Source organism: Bos grunniens, chromosome 18 (genome assembly GCF_055505025.1).
Source record: "Bos grunniens cultivar Pamir isolate PY7600 chromosome 18, Bosgru_T2T1.0, whole genome shotgun sequence".
NCBI classification, from domain to species: domain Eukaryota; kingdom Metazoa; phylum Chordata; class Mammalia; order Artiodactyla; family Bovidae; genus Bos; species Bos grunniens.
The window spans coordinates 36,553,835-36,577,945 of record NC_141182.1 but is presented as its reverse complement, the minus strand read 5'-3'; the positions used below and the strand labels follow the sequence as shown (position 1 = coordinate 36,577,945).

General features: G+C 37.8%; 1 protein-coding gene across 5 annotated transcripts in view; it reads right to left on the bottom strand.

Annotated features, from left to right (window-relative positions):
• Positions 1-24,111, bottom strand: part of SNTB2 (syntrophin beta 2) — a 74,675-nt gene that overhangs the window by 11,006 nt on the left and 39,558 nt on the right. For 3 of the 5 annotated variants that reach the window (XM_086351485.1, XM_086351486.1, XM_086351484.1), the window contains 3 exons: positions 14,389-14,599; positions 7,406-7,548; positions 978-1,174 (listed from right to left, as the gene is read on the bottom strand). In XM_086351485.1, coding sequence (XP_086207611.1) covers positions 978-1,174; positions 7,406-7,548; positions 14,389-14,599 — 551 coding nt within the window. The remainder of the gene's footprint in view (positions 1-977; positions 1,175-7,405; positions 7,549-14,388; positions 14,600-24,111) is intronic. The other 2 variants (XR_015145651.1, XR_015145650.1) reach the window with 2 other exon arrangements.

Below are 24,111 nucleotides of genomic sequence, written 5' to 3'. Positions count from 1 at the left end.
GAAGATAAATCACAAGACTTTCTGCTCTCAAACATTTTCTCTTTTTACATAAATCCTGTAAAACTAGGTTTAGGAAACAAAATTTAAGAAAACAGGAACAAAACTAAACCAACTTCCAGGCAAGATGTTCAAAGTAATTAAAACCATATTAGAAACTGTAATTGTGTCTTAATTTTGACAACTCTGTGTTCTCGTTAAAATGAAAAGCAATCTGGAAATATCTATACATAGCGTCTGTCTACAATGCGGGAGACCCGGGTTTGATCCCTGGGTTGGGAAGATCCCTTGGAGAAGGAAATGGCAATCCACTCCAGTACTATTGCCTGGAAAATCCCATGGACAGAGGAGCCTGGTAGGCTACAGTCCATGGGGTCGCAAAAAGTCGGACACAACTGAGCGACTTCACGTTCACGTTCAACCATATACACAGACACATATGAACCCATCCCTTCAAATTCATACAGACAAGCCACAAGGGGGCGCTCCAACAATGGAAAGAGACCACCAGGGTGACTTCCTTTAGATGCTCGTTTCAGTACTTACTGGGCACACCTCTTCCAACTTTGCAACAGAAACCCCAATTCCAGATTCTTCGCTTTTCTACAGATATAAGCTCTTCCAGATGGTCGCACTTTTAAGGGTGTCTATCCATGTTCCAAGTCTTAACAAGAGGGTCAACACACCCAGTATTTAGTAAATGAGTCCTCACATTATTAAATATTTAAATAATGAAGAGTAAAACTGCCATGTTATGTTGTACAGAAACTGTTGTGAATGTGTTCAGAGTCACATAAAAAACTTACGAAAACTTTGCTACTGAAATAGAGAAACTGAGTTTCTTTCCATCATGATCACCTTCAGGTGTCTTATTTCAGAACATTTTTAAGTCTGGCACACAGGATAATGATTTTTACTTTAAAATAAAGAATGATAGTTCCATTTAATTACTGTTAGAAATGAAATGCCAGGATCTATACCTAGAGAGACTTCCTTGATCAACTCAGCAGCTGCATGGCAGCCCTGAACGAGTATTCGGGTCCAGGTGGACAGATCCCGATGTGTCTCCACCCTGAAGAGATGCATCTCGATGCCCTGCCGAGAGCCTGTCCTGGTGGCGAATGTCAGGTCAGATCCAAGGGAGGGTGAGCGACACCCAGAGCCAGAATGAACCAGCCTAGGACCACAAACACAGCAAAGTTCAAAAGTCATTAATGTACTGTCAGAGGACAATCTCAGCAATTTATGCTGATAAAAATGCAGAAAATTATAAACGTCATCAGCATTTTTTAGGTAAGTATATCTCAAAACAAGATCATAGTCTTTGACATAGATACTATTCTGTTTTCCCATAAAAATGACTCCCGGTGTCACACTAGGTCAGATGGCCCAAGAACCCCAATTTCCCATTTGCTTTTTCATGCTCCCATGAAAGGCTGTACTGTGCTTAGTCACTCGGTCGTGTCCACCTCTTTACAATGCCACTAGGGAAGCCCTCCCAAGAGGCTAGGCATGTCAAAAAAAAAAAAAAAAAGACTCAATTTTGATTAAGAAATAAGCCACAAACATGCATATCCTCCCCCACTGTCAGTATCACCAGAATGGTAATTTTTTACCAAGGATAAATGTATACCAATACATCATAATCAGTCAAAATCCAGGTTTGGACAAATATATCAATATAAAGACATACGGCCGTTATTATTATATACAGAGAATTTTCATTGCTCTGAAAATCCTCAGTATACTGCCTACTTATCCTCTCTCTCCCTGGGCAACATCTGATCTTTTTATTGTCTCTTGGAGAATGTCAGATCTACAGCAGAAAATACACAAGTCCAGAATGTTCTATCATAACAGCTAATATGGCAATTCTCAAATATCTTTTTTTTTTTTTTGCCACACAATGCAGAACTTCCTTGACCAGGGATTGAACCCATGTACCCTGCAGTGGAAGCATGGAGTCTGAACCACTAGACCACTGGGGAAGTCCTCAAATACTTTTATATAAAAGCCCTATCAAAAAGGCTCAGAAGTCCAGCTGAAGAGGCTACTATAGGCCAAAGATAGACCATGATTTTTTTTTTTTTTAAACTGACTGGTTCCTTAAAAAGTTAAACAGAGGTACCATATGATCCAACAATTCCACTCCCAGGTACATACCCAAGAGAAATAAAAACATATATTAGAATAAAAATTTGTTCACAAATGTACATATCAGCATTATTCTTAATAGCCTAAAAGTGGAAATAGCTCAAATATCCATCAATTGATGAGTAGATAAAATGTGGTATGTATATACAATGGAATATTATTCAGTCATAAAAAAGAAACTTTGGAACTACTTGGCTACAGCTCTTGACTCTCATTCACTTAAAATATGACACTGCTGCTGCTGCTGCTGCTAAGTCGCTTCAGTTGTGTCCGACTCTGTGCGACCTCATAGATGGCAGCCCACCAGGCTCCCCCATCCCTGGGATTCTCCAGGCCTACCAGGCTCCTCCGTCCATGGGATTCTCCAGGCAAGAATACTGGAGTGGGTTGCCATTTCCTTCTCCAAAATATGACACTACTCTACTAAAAACAAAACAAAACAAAAAAATGATGTGACATCTTTTTACTTGAAAAAGAGTTCTAGGAATTCCCTGGCAGTCCAATGGGTAGGATTCAGCACTTTCACTGCTGTGGCCTGGGTTCAAATCCTGGCCAGGGAACTAAGATCCCATAGGCTGTGCAGCATGGCCCAAAAAAATCATCCTGGGGAGAAGCGTCAAATCAAGAATGAGATAGCAATGAAACAAAACAGAGAAGAGAAAAAACATGAGAAACATAAGCAAGAAAGAACCTTAGTTTCTACAATGTGTCCTACATATTCTGCCCTATGAGATACTCCTAAGAATAGGGTTTCAAGGTCAAAGATAAGAAATGTGACATTCATGAACTAAAAAATATTTTCGGATAAAAGGGAAAGAGCAGAACATTGTCTAAGAAAGTATGACTGTTAAAGCATTTTAAAAATTCCTTCAACTAATAGTGAAAAGCTTCCCACAAAGAAAACCTTAATCCCAGATGGCTTTGCTGATGTAGTCTATCAAAAATTTAAGAATCAGTACCAACTCTTTATAAAGTCTTCCAAAAAACAGAAGAGGGGGGAATACCTCCCAACTCTATGAGGCCAGTAACACCCTAATACCCAGACCAAAGACATCTCAAGAAAAGAAAAACCACAGACCAAGATAATTCATAAATAAAAGACACAAAAGTTCTCATCAAATTATTAGCAAATTGAATCTAGCAAAACCAAATAAGATTTATCTCAGAAGTACAAGGTTGGTTTAATATTCAAAATCAATATGGTAATTTATTTATAAATTGATTCAATTTAAAAATTGTTTTAAAATTGATTTATAAACTGATAAGTAAAACCATATAAATAGAATAAAGGACAGAACCTACAAGATCACTGTAACAGACATGGAAAAAACATTTTAACAAATCCAAAATCATTTAATTAAATCCAAAATTTAAAACACTCAACAAATGTGGAACAGAAGGGAACTTCCTTACTCAGATGAAGTGTACCTATATAAAAACCCATAGCTAACTTTGGGTTGTTTAGGGCTGAGGGAGAGGAAAATGAAGAGTGAATGCTAGTGGGTAAGGAGTTTCTTTTTGGGGTGATTCAAGTGTCCTAATATTGACTGTGGTAACTGCAGAACTCTGTGAAAATATTAAAAAGCATTAAATTTTAGGGCTTCCTTGGTGGCTCAGTGGTAAAGAATCTGCCTGCCAATGCAGGAGATACAGGCTTGATCCCTGGTCCAGGAAGATCCCACATGCTGCAGAGCAACTAAACCCATGTGCCACCACTACTGAGCCTGTGTTTTAGAGCTCAGAAGCTGCAGCTAGTAAGTCCATGCGCCGCAACTACAGAAGCCCACGCGCCTAGAGCCCGGGCTCCACATCTAGAGAAGCCATGGCAATGAGAAGCCCCATGCGCCACCTGCTCTTCGCACTGTATTTACTATATTAAGAAATACAGTATATTTACTATAATGAGAAATTAAAACTGATAAATCTTTAAAATATTAATTTTAAAATAAAAATAACAAACCTATTAGGTGCTAATATAACATATTTTTATTAAAAATAATATTTTTCAAAATGAATGTGAAAACTGGCACTGTTTTAATTTTTTTCAAATCTCTTTCATATACAGCTTAATAAAAGACAGCTGAATTCTCTTATGTGTATCTGCATTCTGCCACAGTATGTAGCTGAAGTATACCCAGCCTCACACAGGTATGCAGTTGGACAAGGAAGGAGTCTTTTACCAGCTATTTCAGATAATTATGGCTATCTTTCTGTCCACCAAACCAAAAATCAACAAGTAGTTTCTTAAAGGTTAGTTGCAAGGTAGGATCTGAAACCTTATCAATAAAGAAAGTTTTTATTTGTGCTAAGTTGCTCCAGTTGTATCTGACTCTGGGACCCCATGGACTGTAGACCTCCAGGCTCTTTTATCCATGGGATTTTCCAGGCAAGAATACTGGAATGGGTTGTCATGCCCTTCTCCAGGGGATCTTTCCAAGCCAGAGATCGAACCTGCTTCTCCTGCATTTCAGGCAAATTCTTTACCACTGAGCCACCAGGAAATCCTCAATTATCTTGTTACATTAAAAAATCCAATGGTCTCTCTTGCAGTTTGAATAGATTTTTTTACCCTTGCATGATTTTGCAGCATCATGAATTGGTCATTTGGAATTTATTGACCATTGGAATTGGAATTTTCATTGAGTTATGCACATTTCCAAATGTTAAAAGCATTTTATTATATAAAAAAGTCACAGTTGGTAATATTGCCACTGATCTCATCACATAAGTCTTTAAGTACTAGGAAGCTGTCAAAATTTATAGTGAGAGACACAAGTTTTCCAGAATTCTAATTTTTTGTTTGAAAGATAGAAATTTTTAATTGTTAACAAATACCATCAGTGTTTTCTTTAAATGACAAATTCATTTTGAATTTTATTTTAGAAAGAATTAAAAGTCTGACAAATAACCCAAGTCTGAGTAGCCATAGTCTGTCAGTTTTTTTTTTTTTTTAAAGGGAAAGTGGTGTTCCATTAAAAAAAAAAAAAAAAACAGCGAGTTCAGCTCACAAAAACCACACATGCTTTTCTTTGCAACAAACCATCACACCTCCATATGCAGCAGAAGTGAACTCTAAGCACTTCCCACATCATCTCACAGATTATCAACAAGATGAATACTCAAGGGCTGAGATTAAATAAAACTAGCAATTTTCTGCCTCAACAAAGGCATTTTGAGGTTAAATTGGCATGTTTTCTCCCTGAAAGGCCATACAGTTCGGTGCCAAGTGCCTTGATTCATGATAAGCAATTTTACCAAACTCAGTGCAAATGTCAACAGTGAGAAAAGCAAACAACATGTTAGTATTACTGTGAAAACAGTTTTGAACTTACAGACCCCCTGAAGAGGGTATCCCCAGAGATCCACAAAAGTATTATTTGAGAACCACCTCCCTGAGCTGATCCCTGTAGAACCAACATGCCAATTACACATTAGCTACCTCAGCAAGAGTTAAACGAGTTTCAAAACTACTCCACATACAATCCAAGTAATACAGAGTGTGAGCAAAGTGTCAGGGTGTATTCCCCCATATTCAGTTTGATTGCTAATCTCAAATCAGACCTTAAAAAATATAAAGTCCAGGAGAATTTTTCCTACATATTTGATTATGAAATATTTGGCAGAGGGAAACTAATTCAAACCAGCTGCTGGACTCTTGCTGCACAGCAGTTGGTTATAACACACTGTCAAAAGGGCCCCCTTAGTGGGAAGGCCCGATGAGCTCATGCAAAGGCAGTACAGCGGCTTTGGCCCCATAAATCCCATAAGCACACCACCACTCAATTTTCCACATTGTCAAGTAGCCATGCTTTCTCTGGATCTTTTTCTTTTCCAAAGAAGGCATATAGGAAAAGACTACAAAATGCACATCCTGCAAAATCTACAGCACCTGTATCTAATTCTCTACCTGTATCGGGCACTTGGCTTTCACCTCAGGAAATGTGTCAAATGAAATAAGAAGAATAAAATAAAAATCCTCTTCATTTATCACTTTCATGTTTTACTTAATTCCCTGACCATCCCAAAATATCAACTATTAGATCAGCTTTGGTTTCTAAGAATCTGTAAATATGCAAGCCAATGTAAATAGTAACTCATGTTAATTTATATCACCCTAACAGTGTTCTTTGATTTTTGAACTATAATTAATTTATTTATTTATCAGAGACCATGTGCCTTTGCTATTGAATCATCAAGGCCCTTTCTGCAGGACCCTTATATCCTGAAGGAATTAAAGAGGGGACACCTTTTTAACTCTGAGGCTCAATAAATCCTTCATCTCTATTCTGTGATCTAAGGGCTACAGCTCTAAATTATAGAGAAACTTCTGAAAAGCTATGTGAAAATTATATTTTTAAAAAATAATGATATATGTAAGGGAACTTGGCAAATTGAAGGAAATCCTACATAACGTAGAAGTCTTCCTGTAATTTAAGAATTCTTTCCTCACATGAATCTTTGTCTCCTGAAAGCAGGAGCCCCTACACTGCTCCCCGTGGGACGTACTAGAGGACGCCATCATTTAGCCTTTTTGACTGCCAAGTACTTCATTGTGGGGCTCCTTTTTAATGTGTAGTTTTTGAGCTGTATCAAAACTGGATTCTTTTTTAAGCCCAAATTAACACTGAATGTGAATATGTTTCCTAGTTTCACACTAGATAACTAGTGTCTGGTTATTTCTTAAGACATATTGGCCTCCAAATCTACACTTCTCCATTCTTTTCCTTCCAGCTCCCTACATCTGGCATACTAGAAACATCCTGTTGCTTCAGGTCAAATAAATGTTTACTTGATGGAATCAAATGTACTCTTATACTAGAAAGAGAAGTTGAAGAATATTTTGGCTAAGTTGTGTAGTTTATCCACAGTACCACATTCTGGTTTAAATGATTTCATCATTCGGTCAAAATGCTGCCACAATTTCAGTGGTTTTCTAGTCACAGTCAATAAGGGAAAGAAAACACCAAAACACAATGTATTTATTTTCATGAGTAAGCAAGTCTTGAGAAGAGCAGTTAGGGAGCTGCTTCGACAACTTAAAAAATACACACAAAAATACTAGTGACAGAAACCATATATTCTGAGTTAGGAGCTGCAAAAATGATTAATAGTGTTGTGAAAGACAAGTTTTTGTCTACATCATCTACATCGCTGCTTGAATGCTATTTTAGGCACCTAAAAGATAACAGAAGTCGTTTTAAAATTCCTTAGTAGATTCAGAGTAGGACAGATATTTTGTTGTCTTTAGTCTTACCTTGTGGCAACAAGAGGGTAGCTATGACATGGTGATGCCCAGGCATCCCTGGTCCATGGCATACAGTCATAAAGCAGCAGGTCCTTCTCAGTCACGGCCATGAGGACAGGTCTCCACTGCTGCCTTCCACCATCTAGCTTTGCCTGTTACAGAGGTGAGATCCAGAAAGTAGAGCTAACTATAATAATATGTAACCGTGAAAGTTCCTTCAGTGACCACCTAAGACAGTGGGTCTCCATTCTGCTTCCCCATCCTAACCCATGTGAGACAAAGGAAATGCCCCACAGATTCCTTCCCACTGGCAGGGCCTCTCCACTGGGAGGTGTGAAGTAGATTGTGTGTAGCTGGAGAAAGTGCTCCCTGAGTGAATTACACACATTTTCTGATGATATGACACAGTTTCTTTCCCCTACTCCACAATAACTGCTGCTGCTGCTGCTAAGTCGCTTCAGTCGTGTCCGACTCTGTGCGACCCCATAGACGGCAGCCCACCAGGCTCCCCCGTCCCTGGGATTCTCCTGGCAAGAACATTGGAGTGGGTTGCCATTTCCTTCTCCAATGCATGAAAGTGAAAAGTGAAAGTGAAGTCGCTCAGTCGTGTCAATAACTAATTATCACCAATTCTAATTAAATACATAGCACTCAGTTCAAAATGGTAATGGTTTTAGTATATCTGATGTGGGAGTAACATCTTCTAAGTGCAAGACAGAAACTGTTACCAAGTCCGTATAATCTAAACATCAGTGTTTTTCAAATATTTTTGATCAAGACTTGCAATAAGAAATACATTTTACATTGCAACTCAACACATACATATAAATACTGAATTTTAAAATTTCCTAAAGAACCATAATTCCTATCCTTTGTACAATGCACTCTGATAATTTCTATTTTATCTTTTTAAAATGGCAAAATGACCAACTATGTTCTATTTTGGAAAACACTGATATAAACTACTGTCAAAGAGTTGCCCATTACAGTTCAGGAAGTTTATGCTTCAGTTTCAAATGTACCATTGCATTTAATTGCATAAAGCTCAGTTATCTCTGTGATAGTTTAAAAACAAAGGAAAACAACCACTATTTATATATATTGTCAAGGATCCAAGGCCAAAAAGCAAAAGACTATGTTCAAGTAAAACCCTGGTATCATCAAAATGTTTGCCTTCCTAAGATGAGACCTTTGAGCAGGGAGTGCGTAACAACAGTATTTCAACCCTCAACTTTTCAGCTTGCTATCACTGACAGCTTTGAGATAAATTTAAATTGATGAATCACCTTTCTCTCACTTGTCTTCAGATCCACCTTTTATCTTCTCTTCCTTAATGACTTCTGAAGGTAATTTGAACATGTCAGAGCATTTTAAGAATACATCTATAATCTGAAAAGTGGCCTGAGTGGTTCATTTCTGTGCTGTAACATCTACACTGGGCCTCTATTCTTGCTAGAGCTATGACTGGATTCCACGAGCGGGAAATGAATTCCAGCCAGTGAAGCTACCCATGTTCAACCACGTGCTGAAAGCCCAAAATACATGACCCAACCCTGAGAATTCTAGCAAAATATGGGAGAAATAATTGATTCTTTCCTTAGTGGTGAACCTGAGTTTTCTAAGACTTTATACATCTAGGGGTAAAGATTGTGATGTCTTTCTAAGCTTTTATACGTCTAGGGGGAAAGACTAAGATTGTGATGTCTGGAGGGAAAGTATCAGCTGTAAAGAGGTTCTCTTGGATTCTTCAATTTTGGGGTCACAGATACTCCAAAGGGATTTCTAATTTATATGTACTACTCAGTCTTTGTCTCTGAGATTGTTATGGACAATGTTTCATAGGGAAAATAATATAAAAATCTATCTTCCCAAAGGGATAAAATGATAACCTGATTTTTTAAATTATAAGTTATAAGACAGATTGTGAATGCTAGGTCACAGTATATGCATTTAGAAAATCTGAATTAAATGTATTTCTTCCCAAAGAAGAGAAAGAAAAACTGCCAATGTCAATAGAAACAATATCCAATTTAAAGACAGAGAACTTGTGTTTTTAATAAACAATTTTTAAAAAGTGTTTATTCTTTAGCTCTTTCAAGTCCTTCACTTTTGGAGAATATCTTTTCCCTCTTCTGCTTAATCACTGGAGAAAAATGAAACCTCAGTTTCAGTCATTCTGTTTGCCTATCTGCCTTAACTTATAAGGGTACTGTTTGCCTTCACTGGAATCAGAATGCCGCCGGCTATATATAGCACGTGCTTTCAGTTGTGGTATCAGTACAAGCAGCCTTGGGGCTCAACTGCTGAGGTGGCTTTTTTCCCCTGCTATCGAGTTTTTGGCCAGAGAAAAAAAGGATACTAATGTTAGGGTTCTGCTTTGCTTGTGTTTCAACAACCACACAAGTGTACACCTGGCCAAACAATAGTCCTCTCCAAATTTTGTTTTTTAACAACTAGAGTTGAATAGCACTAAAGATGAAAAAATTAATCATAGTTATTATTCATTCCCTAAATCTCTTCATCCTACAAATCTTTTTAAGAGGTGATATATTTCTGTTCTTTTTTTTTTTTTCTGTTCTTTATGCATTTTAGTATTACGATAGAAAATATAGAGCAAAAAATAAACTGTGCCATTAATTCTGATTTAGTGTATATGTTTCTAATTTGAATCTTTACACATTTTGAGAATAATGAGGGACAAAGTACAAACTGTGAAAACAAAGCTTTCTTTGGCTATCTTGGTTTTCCCATCAATACTCAAATGCCTAAAATACTTATTTTGTAGATAATATATGTCTCCACACTTGGTAGGCTTAAAGAAAATTACCTCTTAAGAATATATAGTTCTTAAAAAAAAAGAATATATAGTTCTTAAGAATATAAGAGGTATAGTTAGAATATAAGAATATAAAAGTTATAGTTATCAGTCACATAAAAATCAGCATCAATAAAGAGATAAGTCCCTTGCACAGAAATTATTTATTAGTTATCAAACATCTATAGCTTAGGTTTTCCCTATTTTAGGCAAACTCAATTTATGATAATGTGAAATAACAAACAGATAAAGAAAGATCATTTAAAGTTAAATAAATAATCCTTCCTTAAGTTATCTGCCCCAAATGCCTATCTTTTCTAGGTACAACTAAAACAGTTTCATTTATGTGTATGCTTTTCAGGAAATATATCTATTGCTAAAAGAAATGCTTACCTATTTTAAAAAGATTACATGATCTGAAAACAGACTGGCCATTTTCATACTCATAGAATTAAATAATATAACAATTAAAGAAGGCTTTGGCATTTACCTAGTTCAACTTTATCAAATATGTAAGTTCATTATAAAATTCCTCTGAGAAACAATATCCAATCTTGCTTGAACACCTTATTCTAAGTGTATTTGATTTGGGTGACCGAAACAACTACTTGGAAAAAGTAAAAATCACTAACAGTTTAAAAACAGCACTTTGGATTAGTTCTGTAGTACCATTTTTTAAAGAACTTGAAACTATTCAACTTAGTATTATTTCCCAACCCTGAGCTTGTGTTCCTGGATAGTGTTTAATGACTTGTCTACTTGCTTTTTGCATGTATATATGTAGACAAAGGAAAAAATTACTGAATATCTACTATATACAAAGCATTAGGCTAAGTTCTCTGGGGCAAAAGATTTGAGAGAAGTGTGCTCCTGTCTTTGAAAAGCTCACAACTGAGTGGAGGAAACACACACATAAAATATAGTCTATCAAGGGCAGACTGTGATGAATTTATGGCTTTATTTTTTTCTCCTTTCTTCTGGTCTGTATGTAGCATAAACCAAATTAACTCCACTTTAAAGGTCTGGCAACTCTCATATATTGCTGGTGGGAATTTAAATTAGTTCAATCTTAATGGAAGGCAATTTGACAATATCTATCAAAATTATTGATACAAAGTATTAGTCCTAGTGTTTGTGGTTGTGTGTGTTAGTCGCTTGGTCCTGTCCGATTCTTGGCGACCCACATGGACTGCAGCCTGCCAGGCTCCTCTGCCCATGGAATTCTCCAAGCAAGAATACTGGAGTGGGTTGCCATTTCCTTCTCCAGGGGATCTTCCCAACCCAGGGATTGAACCTGGGTCTCCTGCATTGCAGGCAGATTTATTACCATCTGAGCCACCAGGGAAGCCCACTGATACAAATGCCTGTATCTTTTGTGGTAGTTTAAAAAGATGTCCACACATTCTTTACCATTCTTCCCTTTAAGAGCTGGAGCCCTGGGGTGTAGACTGGACTTAGTAATAACTCACTTCTAATGAAAAGAAGAGAGAAGAAGAGCCTAGGTCATAGCCACATAGGTATTGTAGTGTCCATCTTGTTCTCTCTCTCAGATCACTTGCTCTGAGGGAAAGTGATCTTGAGGACAGCTGTATCTTGAGGACACTCAGGCAATTTTGTGGAAAGGCCTACATGGCAAGGAGCTGAAGACTTCTGCCTACAAGCAGCAAGAAACTGAGACTTCCTGTCAACAGTGATATAGATGAATCATGTTGGAGGTGCACCTGCCAACCCATCAAGCCCTCAGATGACTGCCACCCTGGCTGACAGCCTGACTGCAACTTCCTGAAGGGTCCTGGGCCAGGACCACCCAGCTAAATGGCTACCAGATTCGCAATCCTTAGAAACTGTGGGACATAAGCGTTATTCCAAAAACACTAAGTCTTGGGGGTAATTTGCCTTATAGAGATAGGTTATTAATAAACCCTTTGAAACAGCACTTCTGAGATGTATCCTAATGTTAATGTTAAGTCGCTTGCTCAGTTGTGTCTGACTCTTTGCGACTCCGTGGACTATAGCCCACCAGGCTCCTCTGTCCATGGGATTCTCCAGGCAAGAATACTGGAGTGGGTTGCCATTTCCTTCTCCAAGGGATCTTCCCAAGCCAGGGATCAAATCCGGGTCTCTCGCATTGCAGGCAGACATTTTAACCTCTAAGCCAGCAGGGAAGCCTGCTGATATACACATATTCAGTTCTATGAACTCTAATAATCAAAGCTCAGGAAATGATGCTAAAATTTTGGATAAATCCTTTTCTAACCAAAGTTTTACAACTTACTACCAGAAACTAAAGAACCAAAACATTCAGATAATGTGTGTTCTCTTGTTATCTGCTCTATCTGGATTCTGGAACCAAAGAGTTTGGACAGCACATGTGTGAAAGGACAAACCACAAGGTTATTCATTATAGCAAGGTTATTCATTCTTTGTAAGGGCACAAGATTATGACGACAACACTGGAGGAAATGCTTACTTAACTACAGCCACACAATGAAAAACTATAAAGTTGTAAAAAAGAATGCTCCATATATTTTGATATAAAAAGATCTCCAGGATATATTGTTTCATGAAAAAAATCAGCAAAGTATTGATATAGTGTGCATAATATGCTTTCTTCTTTTATTAAAGAGAAAAAGAACATATTTCATATTTGCTTTTACCTGCATAAGAAACTCTCAAAAGAGTCACTATAAAGGAATCAAAGTGATTATCTTTCTGGGGGCTGAGGGGTGGGAATTAGGTGGATGGGGAAGCAGAAGGAGGGTAAGACTTCACCTATTAACTTCTCATTTTAATCTTGGAACCTTGCAAAAGTATTTTTTTAAAGCATGAAGATTTCTAACATTGCCAAAAGCACAGAACAACTACCACTCCATTGAGTTTTTCAACCAGCATATAAAAACATAGAAACCATGATAAAATACTAAAACTTTCAAAGTCATTAAGTACTTATACCATGATTTTCATTAGTCTCTTCTGCTTATTCTAGTCATGCCTCCTAGAAATCATCACAGTACTAATTCTGTGTTCTAATTTATTAGAATCATTATTTGAAGTGTTCATAAAATTTCATGGCTGAAAATAAATAGATCAGTGGAGTCCAAAACTGATTCACCACACTATCACCTGGGGGAGTGAATGAGATTGCCAGGCCCCACCATCAGTCTACCAAATGGGGACTCCTGATGGGGACCATGGGGAGCCAGACCCTGAAACTGTACTTAAAACAAAACAAAACAACAACACAAAGGAACAGAACCTTTATGGGCTGATACTGATGCAATCCCTGCCCCCCTGGCACACATGAAGGAACTAGGGTGCAAAGATATAAAGGAACTTTTAAAAAGAAAACCAATGAAAAACAGAGTTAGCCCCTGAACACTCATCTCTGACTCCCTAACCCTGTTTGTTTTCAGCTCCCTCTGGCTCAGCTGACGGTGAAGGCCCTGAAAGAAAAAGGATGTGTTGTAACATCATGTACAACTTTTAGTCTCCCTTTTGTCAAACTTTGGATCTAAACTAACTAGGGTTATGTTCTTCCTTTCCTTTCACCCAACCTCTATTTAAGTTTTCTGGTTTCTTTCCATTTGTCAGTTGTAGAAGACAACTATACATGTGTTTAATAGCTTGTAAAATATTTTGTATATTTTAAACTTTTCCCAGATCAGGGTAGTAAGCCTGTTGTCTCTGAAACTCTGTCAATAGACTAGAGCAAGAATTGGGGAACTATGGCCCATGGGCCAAATACAGCCCACTTTCTGTTTCTGTAAATAAAGTTTTATTAAAGCACAGCCACATCTATTCATGTTCATGTTGTCTATGACTGTTTTGCTGCTATCATGGCTGAGTTAAGTAGTTGTGGCACTAACAGCCCTTTGCAAAATAAGTTTGCTGATTCCATTCTAAAAGCATGAAAATTATCTCCCGTCATTAAGGACAGAAATGATAAAAATCTCTTCATGGTTATGTTATGATGATGACTATCATGACAGTCAATTCTTCTGGTGGAAGTGATAATTAGCAATAAATAGCTAAAGACTAGGGGAGGAGAAACAAAAGATCTACAAGTTAGACACTGGAGACCTGACTGTGTGATAAATATTTCAGACATACGAAATGGGGGAACCATCCTGGCTCTGAACGGTGACCCGGTGAGACCTTGCCCTGCCTCCCAGCCTACCTGTTCTGCCAGCCAGGCAATGTGCTTAACCTCCTTGCTGCCTCCCGCTGTACTGGTTGCACCAAGCATGGCATTGAGTTCAGCCAACACCTGTGGGAGGAGAGCCATTATGTTGGTGTGGATAGCTACGAACCAGGAGTGTGCTGTGGCTGTATCCTTGCAACGGAGGATCAATGTGTTCCTGCTATCAGGAGAATGGAGCTCTATCAATCTGTGTGGAAAAAGAAAAAAGAAAATGAGCTAGATCAGAAGCCATCAAAACTGCCACGGTTTAACATATATAACTGAAAATCAACTTTAATTTTACATTCCAGAATATAAATGCTTTTTCTTAATTCCTTAGAGTCCAATTCCAGAGAAATCCACATGTGGAAAGATCATCACCAGGAAGACTAACTGCTGGGTCTGCTGTTTCAGTATTCATGAAATGACCTGAAATGAGAGAACCTAGTGTAGAATCGGTACTAAGAACACTTCACTCCGCCTTCATTTCCAAGTCAAAGAAATGGACAGCCTGCTTGTTGAATCTCATAGGCACACTGTAATGAAATAATTTTTTTTTAAATACTTAGAAAATTCTGGTATATAGTATTGCTAGGTAAGTAAAACTTATTGCCAAAAATTGAACTGAAATTTCCACTGTGTGAAATAAAATAGCTGAAGAATATGACTCTCTTTGAAAATTTGGAATTGTTTTCTAGGGTCTGGGTAATGTTATATGATTAAATTATCCTCCAAGTAGTGGAGGAAAAATAGTTAAGAAATCTTCAATTCTATGACTATTATTTATTAATGCTCAACTAAGAACAATGTCTACTTCAAAAGTAACTTTTAGGACTTATTTAAATTTTTTTAAAGGTACACGCAACCAATTCCTTATAAAGCAATTTGCTGGGTACTATCTTGTGTTTTGATCAAAGCTTTTGCCAAGATGAATTTTAAAAATCAATCAATAAATGACTAACATATGTTCACTGCTGTGCTCTAACAGTGAACATATATATCTTTTAAAAGGGAAAAAATTAAAAGCTCTTAGTATTTTTCATGGTAGGCTGAAAACTGACAAACTGCCACTGACCAAGGAGAGAACTTTTTATTCTTTCATCTTTCTGAAGACAGTTTTTGCTTCCCTGCAGCCCTGTCACGAGATCCCTCACTGCCTGACCAACATGACTGGTTTACAGGTACAACAGCATGTCTGCTCTGAAGCTTGCATCCCCTCTCTCTGCTCATATTTAGAAATTGCTTTATAATTCCATTTTAACTTGCCATACTTAATGTGGCAAATATTCATTCTCATTTGAGCTCTGGTCAGCCATCCTTTCTTAAATAAACATTTAATGAAAACCTACTGTTTTCTAGATTCTATGCTAGACACTGTATTAGAGATACAATAGTGAAAAAAATAGAGAAAAACTAGTCTCTCCTCTCACTGGGCCTATCATCTAATGGGGAAGGCAGAAAGTTTATATTTAACTAATATACAAGTTATAAAAACTACTTCTATAAAGAACTGTGATGACTACCACAAAATTCGTGGCTCAAAAAGGTACTCCTGAGATGTTAGCAGCAAAGCAGGACTGCAATGGGGGCCTCTTTACCACTGGGGCACACTTACCGAGCTGGTATACAGCTTATAAACATATCTATCCATGCTACCTACCTACTTATCCACCGACACGCCCTCCCACTAGACTTACCCTGCTAGCTACCTGAAGGTCTACCCACCAGTCTATCCATGTTTTATATGCCTTCACAGTTTTACAGCAATAGTTCTAGAAAATAGTCAAAACATAAAATAAGATCTGTGACCAGCTGAAACACTTCACAAAGCCCATACCTGAAGCATCTTTAAATAGCAAGTCACAAGCTATTTTGCTTCTGTTTTAGTTATAGTTTTGATGAGTTTATTTGATTTCCTATCCTATAGCTAAACACAGCAAGAAATAGCTTGAGATAAAAACTTTGGGGGTTTTGAATAGCAGGTTAAATCTGGATGTTAATTGGTAAGCAACGTGGAATCACTGAGGATTCTGAACAAGGGGACAATATGATCAAGACAATGAATTAAAAAATTAACTTTATGAGATATCTGTACACCTAGGTTCAGAGGAGCATCATTCACAATCCAAAAGGTGGCAACAACCCAAATGTCCATCAATGGGATGGATAAACAAAACGGGATACACACACACACACAACATTCAGCTTTAAAAAGGAAAGAAACTCTGTCACATGCTATAATGAGTGAAACTTGAGAGGATTATTCTAAATGAAACAAACCTATCCCAAAAGGGCAAATATTCTATGAGTCCACTTATATGAGGTACCTAGAGCAGTCAAAGTCACAGAAACAAAAACTAGGATGGTAGTGGCTAGGGGATGGGAGGAGAGGGAAACGGAGAGCTGTTGAATGGGTACGATTTTTATTGTGCAAGAGGAAAAAGTTTTGAAGATTGGTATTATAGTAATATGAATATAATTAATACCATTGAACTATACATTTAAAAATAGTTAAGATGGTAAATTTTATGTTGTGTGTGTGTGTGTGTGTGCTCAGTTGCTCAGTCATGTCTGAATCTTTGCAACCCCATAGACTATAGCCCACCAGGCTCCTCTGTCCATGGGATTTCCCAGGCAAGAATACAGGAATGAACTGCCATTTGCTCCTCCAGAAAAAGAGTTATGATGGTAAATCTTATGTTATGTGTATTTTATCACAATTAAAAATAATAAGCTAAAAAATAATTTGATGGTGGGATGTAAGATGGATTACAATAGAGAAATGGCCTAGGGAGATTTAATTGGACCCAAAAAGGATGAGACTACCTGCTGAGTCACCAGCAGGACACACACTCCTAGGCAGGAGGAACTCCTCCATCCAAAAAGCCCAGAAAAAGTAGAGAGAAGGAAAGAGATTTCTGACAAATAGCTTAATATTCACATTGACCTTTATTTAGTTTTCTACATTATTTTATGTTTTTTTCTTTTTAATGTTATTTTTCACTATATCAATTGTTGCTGTCATGGTCCTTAACATAAATATTGATATTTGTTGGCTAAAAAATGATTATATTCTCTAAAGAAAACAATTATACACTTGTTATGGGAAGATTTAAAATAGTACATTACCCCCACTCCCTGGCTCTGAACTCCTGGCTACTGTTGATCTGTTTCCAAGGAATCCTGTAGTATGTAACTTTCTCATTTAGCAATATGCATTTAAGGTTCTCCATGTCTTTTGTGGCTTGAGAGCTTATTTCTTTTTATGGCTGAATGATATTCCACTGTCTGGAGGAACCATAGTTTGTTTATCCATTCACCTATGGAAGGTCCTTTCGGTTGTTTTCAAATTTTGGCAATTATGATGAAAGCATTCATGTGTAGGTTTCTGTGTGGACCTAAGTTTTTGACTCCTTTGGGTAAATACTAAGGAGCACAACTGTGGGGTCACATGGTAAGACTACTGTGTTTAGCTTTGTAAGAAACTGCCAAACTGTCTTCCAAAGTAGCCGTTTCATCCTGCATTCCCCTCACTGATGAATAAGCCTTCCTGGTGGTGTACATCTTTACCAGCATGTGGTACTGTTCGCTGGATTCTGGCCATTCTAGTACATGTACAGTGACATCTTAATGTTTTAATTCACAATTCCTTAATAGAATATGATTTTAACACTTTTCATTTCCCCATTTGTCATTTCTATTTCTCCTTTGGTGAAATGTCTGTTGCCCATTTTAAAACTGGGTTGTTTTCCTATTACTGAGTTTTAGAATTCTTTGTATATTTCAGATGTCAGTCCTTTATTTCATATGTATTTTACAAAGATTTTTCTCCCAGTCCTCAGCTTATCTCTTTGTTCTCTTAACAGTGTGTGATGGTTAATTTTATGTGTCAACTTGACTGGGCTAAGATATGTCCAGGTAGCTGGTAAAACATTATTTCTAGGTGTGTCTGTGAGGGTGTTTCTGCAACAGATTAGCATCATCAGTAGAATGAGTAAAGGAGATGGTCCTCGCCAGTGCGGCTGGGCATCATCCAATTCACCGAGGGCATAAATAGAATAAAAAAAGCAGAGGAGAGGCAAATTAGCTCTCTTCTTAAGTTGGGACATTCACCTTCTCCAGCCCTCAAACACTGGTGCTCCTGGTTCTTGGGACTTTGAACTTGGGGTGAATTTTAAGACTGGCTTTTCTGTTTCTCCAGCTTGCAGACTATGGGACTTCGTCTCCACAACTACATGAGTTAATTCCTATAATGAGTAAATAAACCTATCTATCCATCCTCTTGTTTGTTTCTCTGGAGAACCCTAGTACACAGTGTCTGTCACACAGCAGAAGCTTTCATTGTTAATAAAGTTCAACTTGTAAAGTTTTCTTTAATGTACTGTGCTTTTGGTATTTTATCTAAGGAGTCATTTACAAATTTAAAGGGAATTTTAAAAAAGCATAATCTTATAAGCTCAGGGAGAAGATGAGAGGAGCGACTACAACAAAATTTTGGAAGCTGGCAAGCAGACAGAGTAGTTAATGATTTAGCAAACCTAAGAAAAGTAGGGGAGAGTCAAATCCGAGCCAGTCCATGTTGCAGAATCCTGAAGAGGCCGAGGAATTGGAGGCACCAGTTACCTCTGGAAGTGGGAGTAAAGCACGCAGCTAAAATAGAGAGGCCAGCTGACCGGTTCAGCATTCCCCACACCCAGCAGCTAGTGACTGCCCCACCCTCAGTCCAGCAGAAGCCTGACCTCCACCCTCATCCCACCAAACTGAATGCAAGAGCCAGGGATGTCCTTAGTTTACACTCTCTACTGGGCTGACCATTTTCTACAGAGGCTGTTCATTTCTACCTGGTTGCTTTGGTACTGTAACCAGCTTAACATCCTTAATCACATGCTAAAAGTTCAGTCACAAAACCATGACGAAAAATTTCTTTCACTCCTTCTACTGACCTACTTAACACTAAAGGCAGGAATCAGCTCATCCTTCTCTGGGCACAAAACATTCACCTTCTGAAAAAGCCTTCAGACCTCATACAGTTCCTGGGAAAGTCTCAGATACAGGTCCTTGGCCATAGTTAAAACTCTGAAAATCCTGATGTTAAAGTTCCTACTTATCAATAAGTGAAAGAAAGGAAAATAAGTCTGTTATAAAATAACCTGATTAAGCAGAAGATCATGGAACCACTAGGCTAAAAAAGGGGAAAACAGGAAGTAAAACAGTTCCCTAGGACAGAATCACAAACTTTTCATTCAAAGAGAGAATCTGTAGTGTTTCTTAAAATGTGATTGTAAAATAGGAAATTAAATTAGAAGAAACAGAACATAAACTCCACAAGAGGACTTATGATTCTAGGATCCAGAAGTCTGCCTTTGAAGAAGCAGCCCCTGGAGCCGATAAAGGGAACAAAGTGTTTCCTAATGTTGACTGCTGTTTTAAAAGACAAATTCAAATGAAAACTACTAAGAGTTTGGAGGCAGTCTGCCAGTCATTGTTTGGGCCCACAGGAGAGAGGAGGAGACAGCTACAGTGTGAAGAGGTCTGGCCTCCAGTCAAACCACTGAGGATTTCCTGAGAAAAGCAATTACATTCTGACCAGATGAATCAGATCATGGTTAGGTTCACAGAAGCATAAGATTCTTTAAGTCTAGCCTGCTTATTCTGTTCAGAAAAGTCTTTGTCATAAAGTATGAGTTCAATTTATAACAATGTTCAATTAATAATGTTGTTTTGTATGTCATAAAGCCAAAATTTACCTTTTACATGGAAAACAGCCAAAGCGAAGATGACCCAGACCTTGAGAACCTCAACGATAACAGAGTTACATTTCCGAAAAGCAGCTTTAAGAACACCGTGTTCTCGATAAACTCTGCACTGCCCATAATGCTATTTGCTAAGGAACAGGCTCATGTTCTCTCCCTGGAGTCTGTCATTATTTATTTAGCTTTCAGTTTCCACAATGAACTGCTTATAACAATCAGAAGCATCTAGTGAGGTCTTGAAAGAGGAGAGGTGGAAAAAGTAAATTTCTTCCCGCTCCTCACTCACACATTCTGATAGTCAGCACTTTTTTCCAGCTCTAGATAGTCAAACTAAATCAATGTAGTGAAACAGAGGGAAAAAAAGGCTGCTTTCCTCTCCTGTCAAAGAAGTCTTTACATAATCACAAAGGATGAACCACAAAGAGATTCCACTATATACTCATCAGAACACTAAAAAGACTGACACTCTCAGTGTTGGTATGGATGTAGCTGGTAGGAATGTAAGATGGCACAACCACTTTGGAAAAAAGTCTCACAGGTTTTTTAAAAAAATAAACATACACCTATCCTTTGAGTCAGCAGTTGCACTCCTAAGAACTTACCCACAAGAACTAAAAATGTATGCCCACAAGAATTATAACCATCAATAGGAAAATTGATAAAGAAACTGTGGTATATCCATAAAATATGCTACTACTTAGCAATAAAGAGAAAGAACTATTGTTACACATAACAGGAAGGATGAAGCTCAAGAATCTTACACTGGAAACCAACACAACACTGTAAAGCAATCTTACTTCAATTAAAAAAAAATCTTACACTGAGTAAAATAATTCTATCACAAAAAGTACACATGACATGACTATAATTTTATGAAGTTTCAGAATAGTTGAAACCAATACATGACAGCAAGTCAGAACAGGAGTAGCCTTGGACGGTGGGAGAGAGAATTGACTGTGGAGGGCAAAAGAAAACTTCCCAGGGTAAGAGTAATGTTCTGTATCTTGACAAGCTTGGGTCACACAATTGAATGCATCTGTCAAAACTTATGGTTTGTATATTTTATTGTATGTAGATATTATCTCAAAAGAAAAAAGTTACAACAAAAACACTGAACTCTATATGCATGTTTGAGTAGAGGGAAGCATAGTAATGTATGCAATTTACTTTGAAACAAATCAAAAATATAAGATGGACTGATGGATGGCTAAATGGGCCTATTTGTGATAAAGCAAACATAGTAAAATGTTAATGGTAGAATCTAGGTGGTGGAAAAATGAGTGTTGACTGTAAAATTATTTCGACTTCGCCTAAGTTTGAAGATTTTCACAATAAAACATTAGGGAAAAAATTAGGGCTACAATGTGATAAATATCTTGGTGACAGATATCCTGATAAAATTTATTTTTATTGTTCCTAAATGAACTGTTTCTCTCCATGGCTTTAAACATTGCAGTTGTGTTACCTGTCATGACATTCCCTTTGACAGAGCTGAGATAAATTTAAGGATGAATGAGCTAGAAGCGATTTTATAGATACTATCTTATTTATTCTTGAAGTAGTTCTAAAAAACAGAGTTGAACATGTATTATTATGTTCATTTTATGGAAGGAAAAAAATAGGAGGACCGAGAAATGAAGGGACTTATTTAAGGTTACAAGGACACCAGCAGCAGGTATAATAATAATATACTGAGAGCATTTTATGCCAATTTTATAATCATTCTCTTATTTAATCTTCACACAAGCTTTCATTTTCTACAGGAGGAAACCGTGGCTTATGGAAAACAAATAGCTTGGCTGAAGTGTCAAAGTCCATCACCCTAACTTCAGTCTAATGCGTCAATGGTTCTGAACTTTTTTTTTTACCAAGACACACACACAGGATAAAGATCCACATTCCTGTGGGGATAACCAAAGTCACAAGTAATTTTTCCAGGTACCTGCAATTCTACTGCTTTTCTTTTTCTCTAGAAAGCACGCTTGGAATGCAAGTAAGAGTGACATGAGAATAACTTTGAATCTCTTTCAATTTATATTTTACAAAAAGCAGATCATTTGCAAATTTGGTGTTTCCTTTTTTGGCTGCACCGTGGGGCATACTGGATCTTAGTTCCCCGATCAAAGATTGAAACTGTGTCCCCTGCAGTGGGAACATGGGGTCAACCTCAGGACTGCCAGGGAGGTCCCCAAATTTGGTATTTCAAGCAACATCAGAAATGAATTATTTTGCAGAATTAAGCCTGAGAATCTTCAACAGCCTGACTCTTCTAAGAACTTCCCTTGTATAGTACACTCTGGTCAAGTAGACCAATCAATGGTCTTACTAAAAAGCATGGTGTGATACACTCTTGTAGCCCAAACTACCCTCTCCATTTGGTTCTAAAAATCTATTTCAAATTTGACCATTGATCAAATATCTTTAGCATATGTGCTAAAGAGCATGCAGCCCCAAGTTTCAATAAAGGTCAAGATTATTGAGCTCTGAAAGACGTCTTCGTGGACGATAAAACTAGCACAGCTTTCAGCAATAGAGCCAAGTCATTTCATCTTCCTCCTTCCTTCTTTCCTCACTCTCACAACTCCAGTATCCTACGGAAACCGTGTAATACTTTTTCTTTTCTTACAATACTCAGATATAGCAGCAGCACTCCAAGTGCTATAGACTAAATGTTTGTGTCTTCACCTCAAATCCATATGTTAGAATTCTAACCAGAATATGACAAGATAAGCAAATGGGGCCTCTGGCAGGCAATTAGATCATGAGGGCAGAGCCCTCACAGATGGGACTAGTACTCTCCTGTGAGAGAGACCCCAGAGAGCTTTCTAGACTTCTCTGCCATTGCAGACATGGCAAGGAAATGACCACTTGGAGCAAGTGACCTAGTTGGGACTCAAACCAAGGCCTGTGTGATTGCAGAACTCAGCTGTTTCCAGCATACACACAATATACTACAGAGCAGGAGCTTCTATGTCCCTATGGCCTAAAATGCTCAAGGTCATTCAGTTTCTGGTTGTCTTCTGTGAACCAGCCCATCCTGACTAGGCACCTGGCTATGCAATCAGATCAGAGGAGACCATAAAAGTCAAAGTAGGTTATAAAAAGTTTGTCCTTGTGAATGCGAAAGTTAGTCACTCAGTTGTGTCTGACTCTCTGTGACCCCATGGACTGTAGCCCACCAGGCTCCTCTGTCCATGGAATTCTCCAGGCAAGAATTTGGGAATGGGTTGCCATTTCCTTCTCCAGGGGATCTTCCCAACTATCGTTATCTTTCTTTTTACCCTTAATGTCTATTCTAACACTAAGTTTAACGGTACCACTGCATGGCATTAATGAAGACAAAGTCATAGAAACCAAATGGTGATAGAACTAGGAGGGACATTAGAGATTATTCAATCCAATGCTCTCATTTTACAAATGAGGAAGCTGAGGTCAAGAGAAGCTAACTTGCAAGGGTGATATTAGTAGTTGATGCAACCTGATCTATAATGAAGATCTCTGATTCTTTACACTATCCATAGTATAAGGAATTTCCTTCTATGGAGATATTTTTAAAAGTTTCTTGAACAAGATTTTTTTCAGTTATTAAGTCATAATCACAATGAAGGAGTAATATTAACACTCCATAAAGGTATAAAATGAAAAGTAAAGGCCTCTTCTTTCCTTCTACCTTCTAATCCCACTTCACTCCCCAGGGATAACCATTATTAAGTTTCTTGTGTGTTCGTCCAAAATTGTTTGGCCACCTGATGCAAAGAGCCAACTCATTAGAAAAGACCCTGATGCTGGGAAAGATTGAAGGCAGGAGGAGAAGGGGATGACAGAGGGTGAGATGGTTGGATGGCATCACCGACTCAATGGACACGGGTTTAAGAAAACTCCAGGAGATAGGGAAGGACTGGGAAGCCTGGCGTGCTGAGTCCAGAGGGCCGCAAAGAGTCAGCCAAGACTGAGAGACTGAACAACA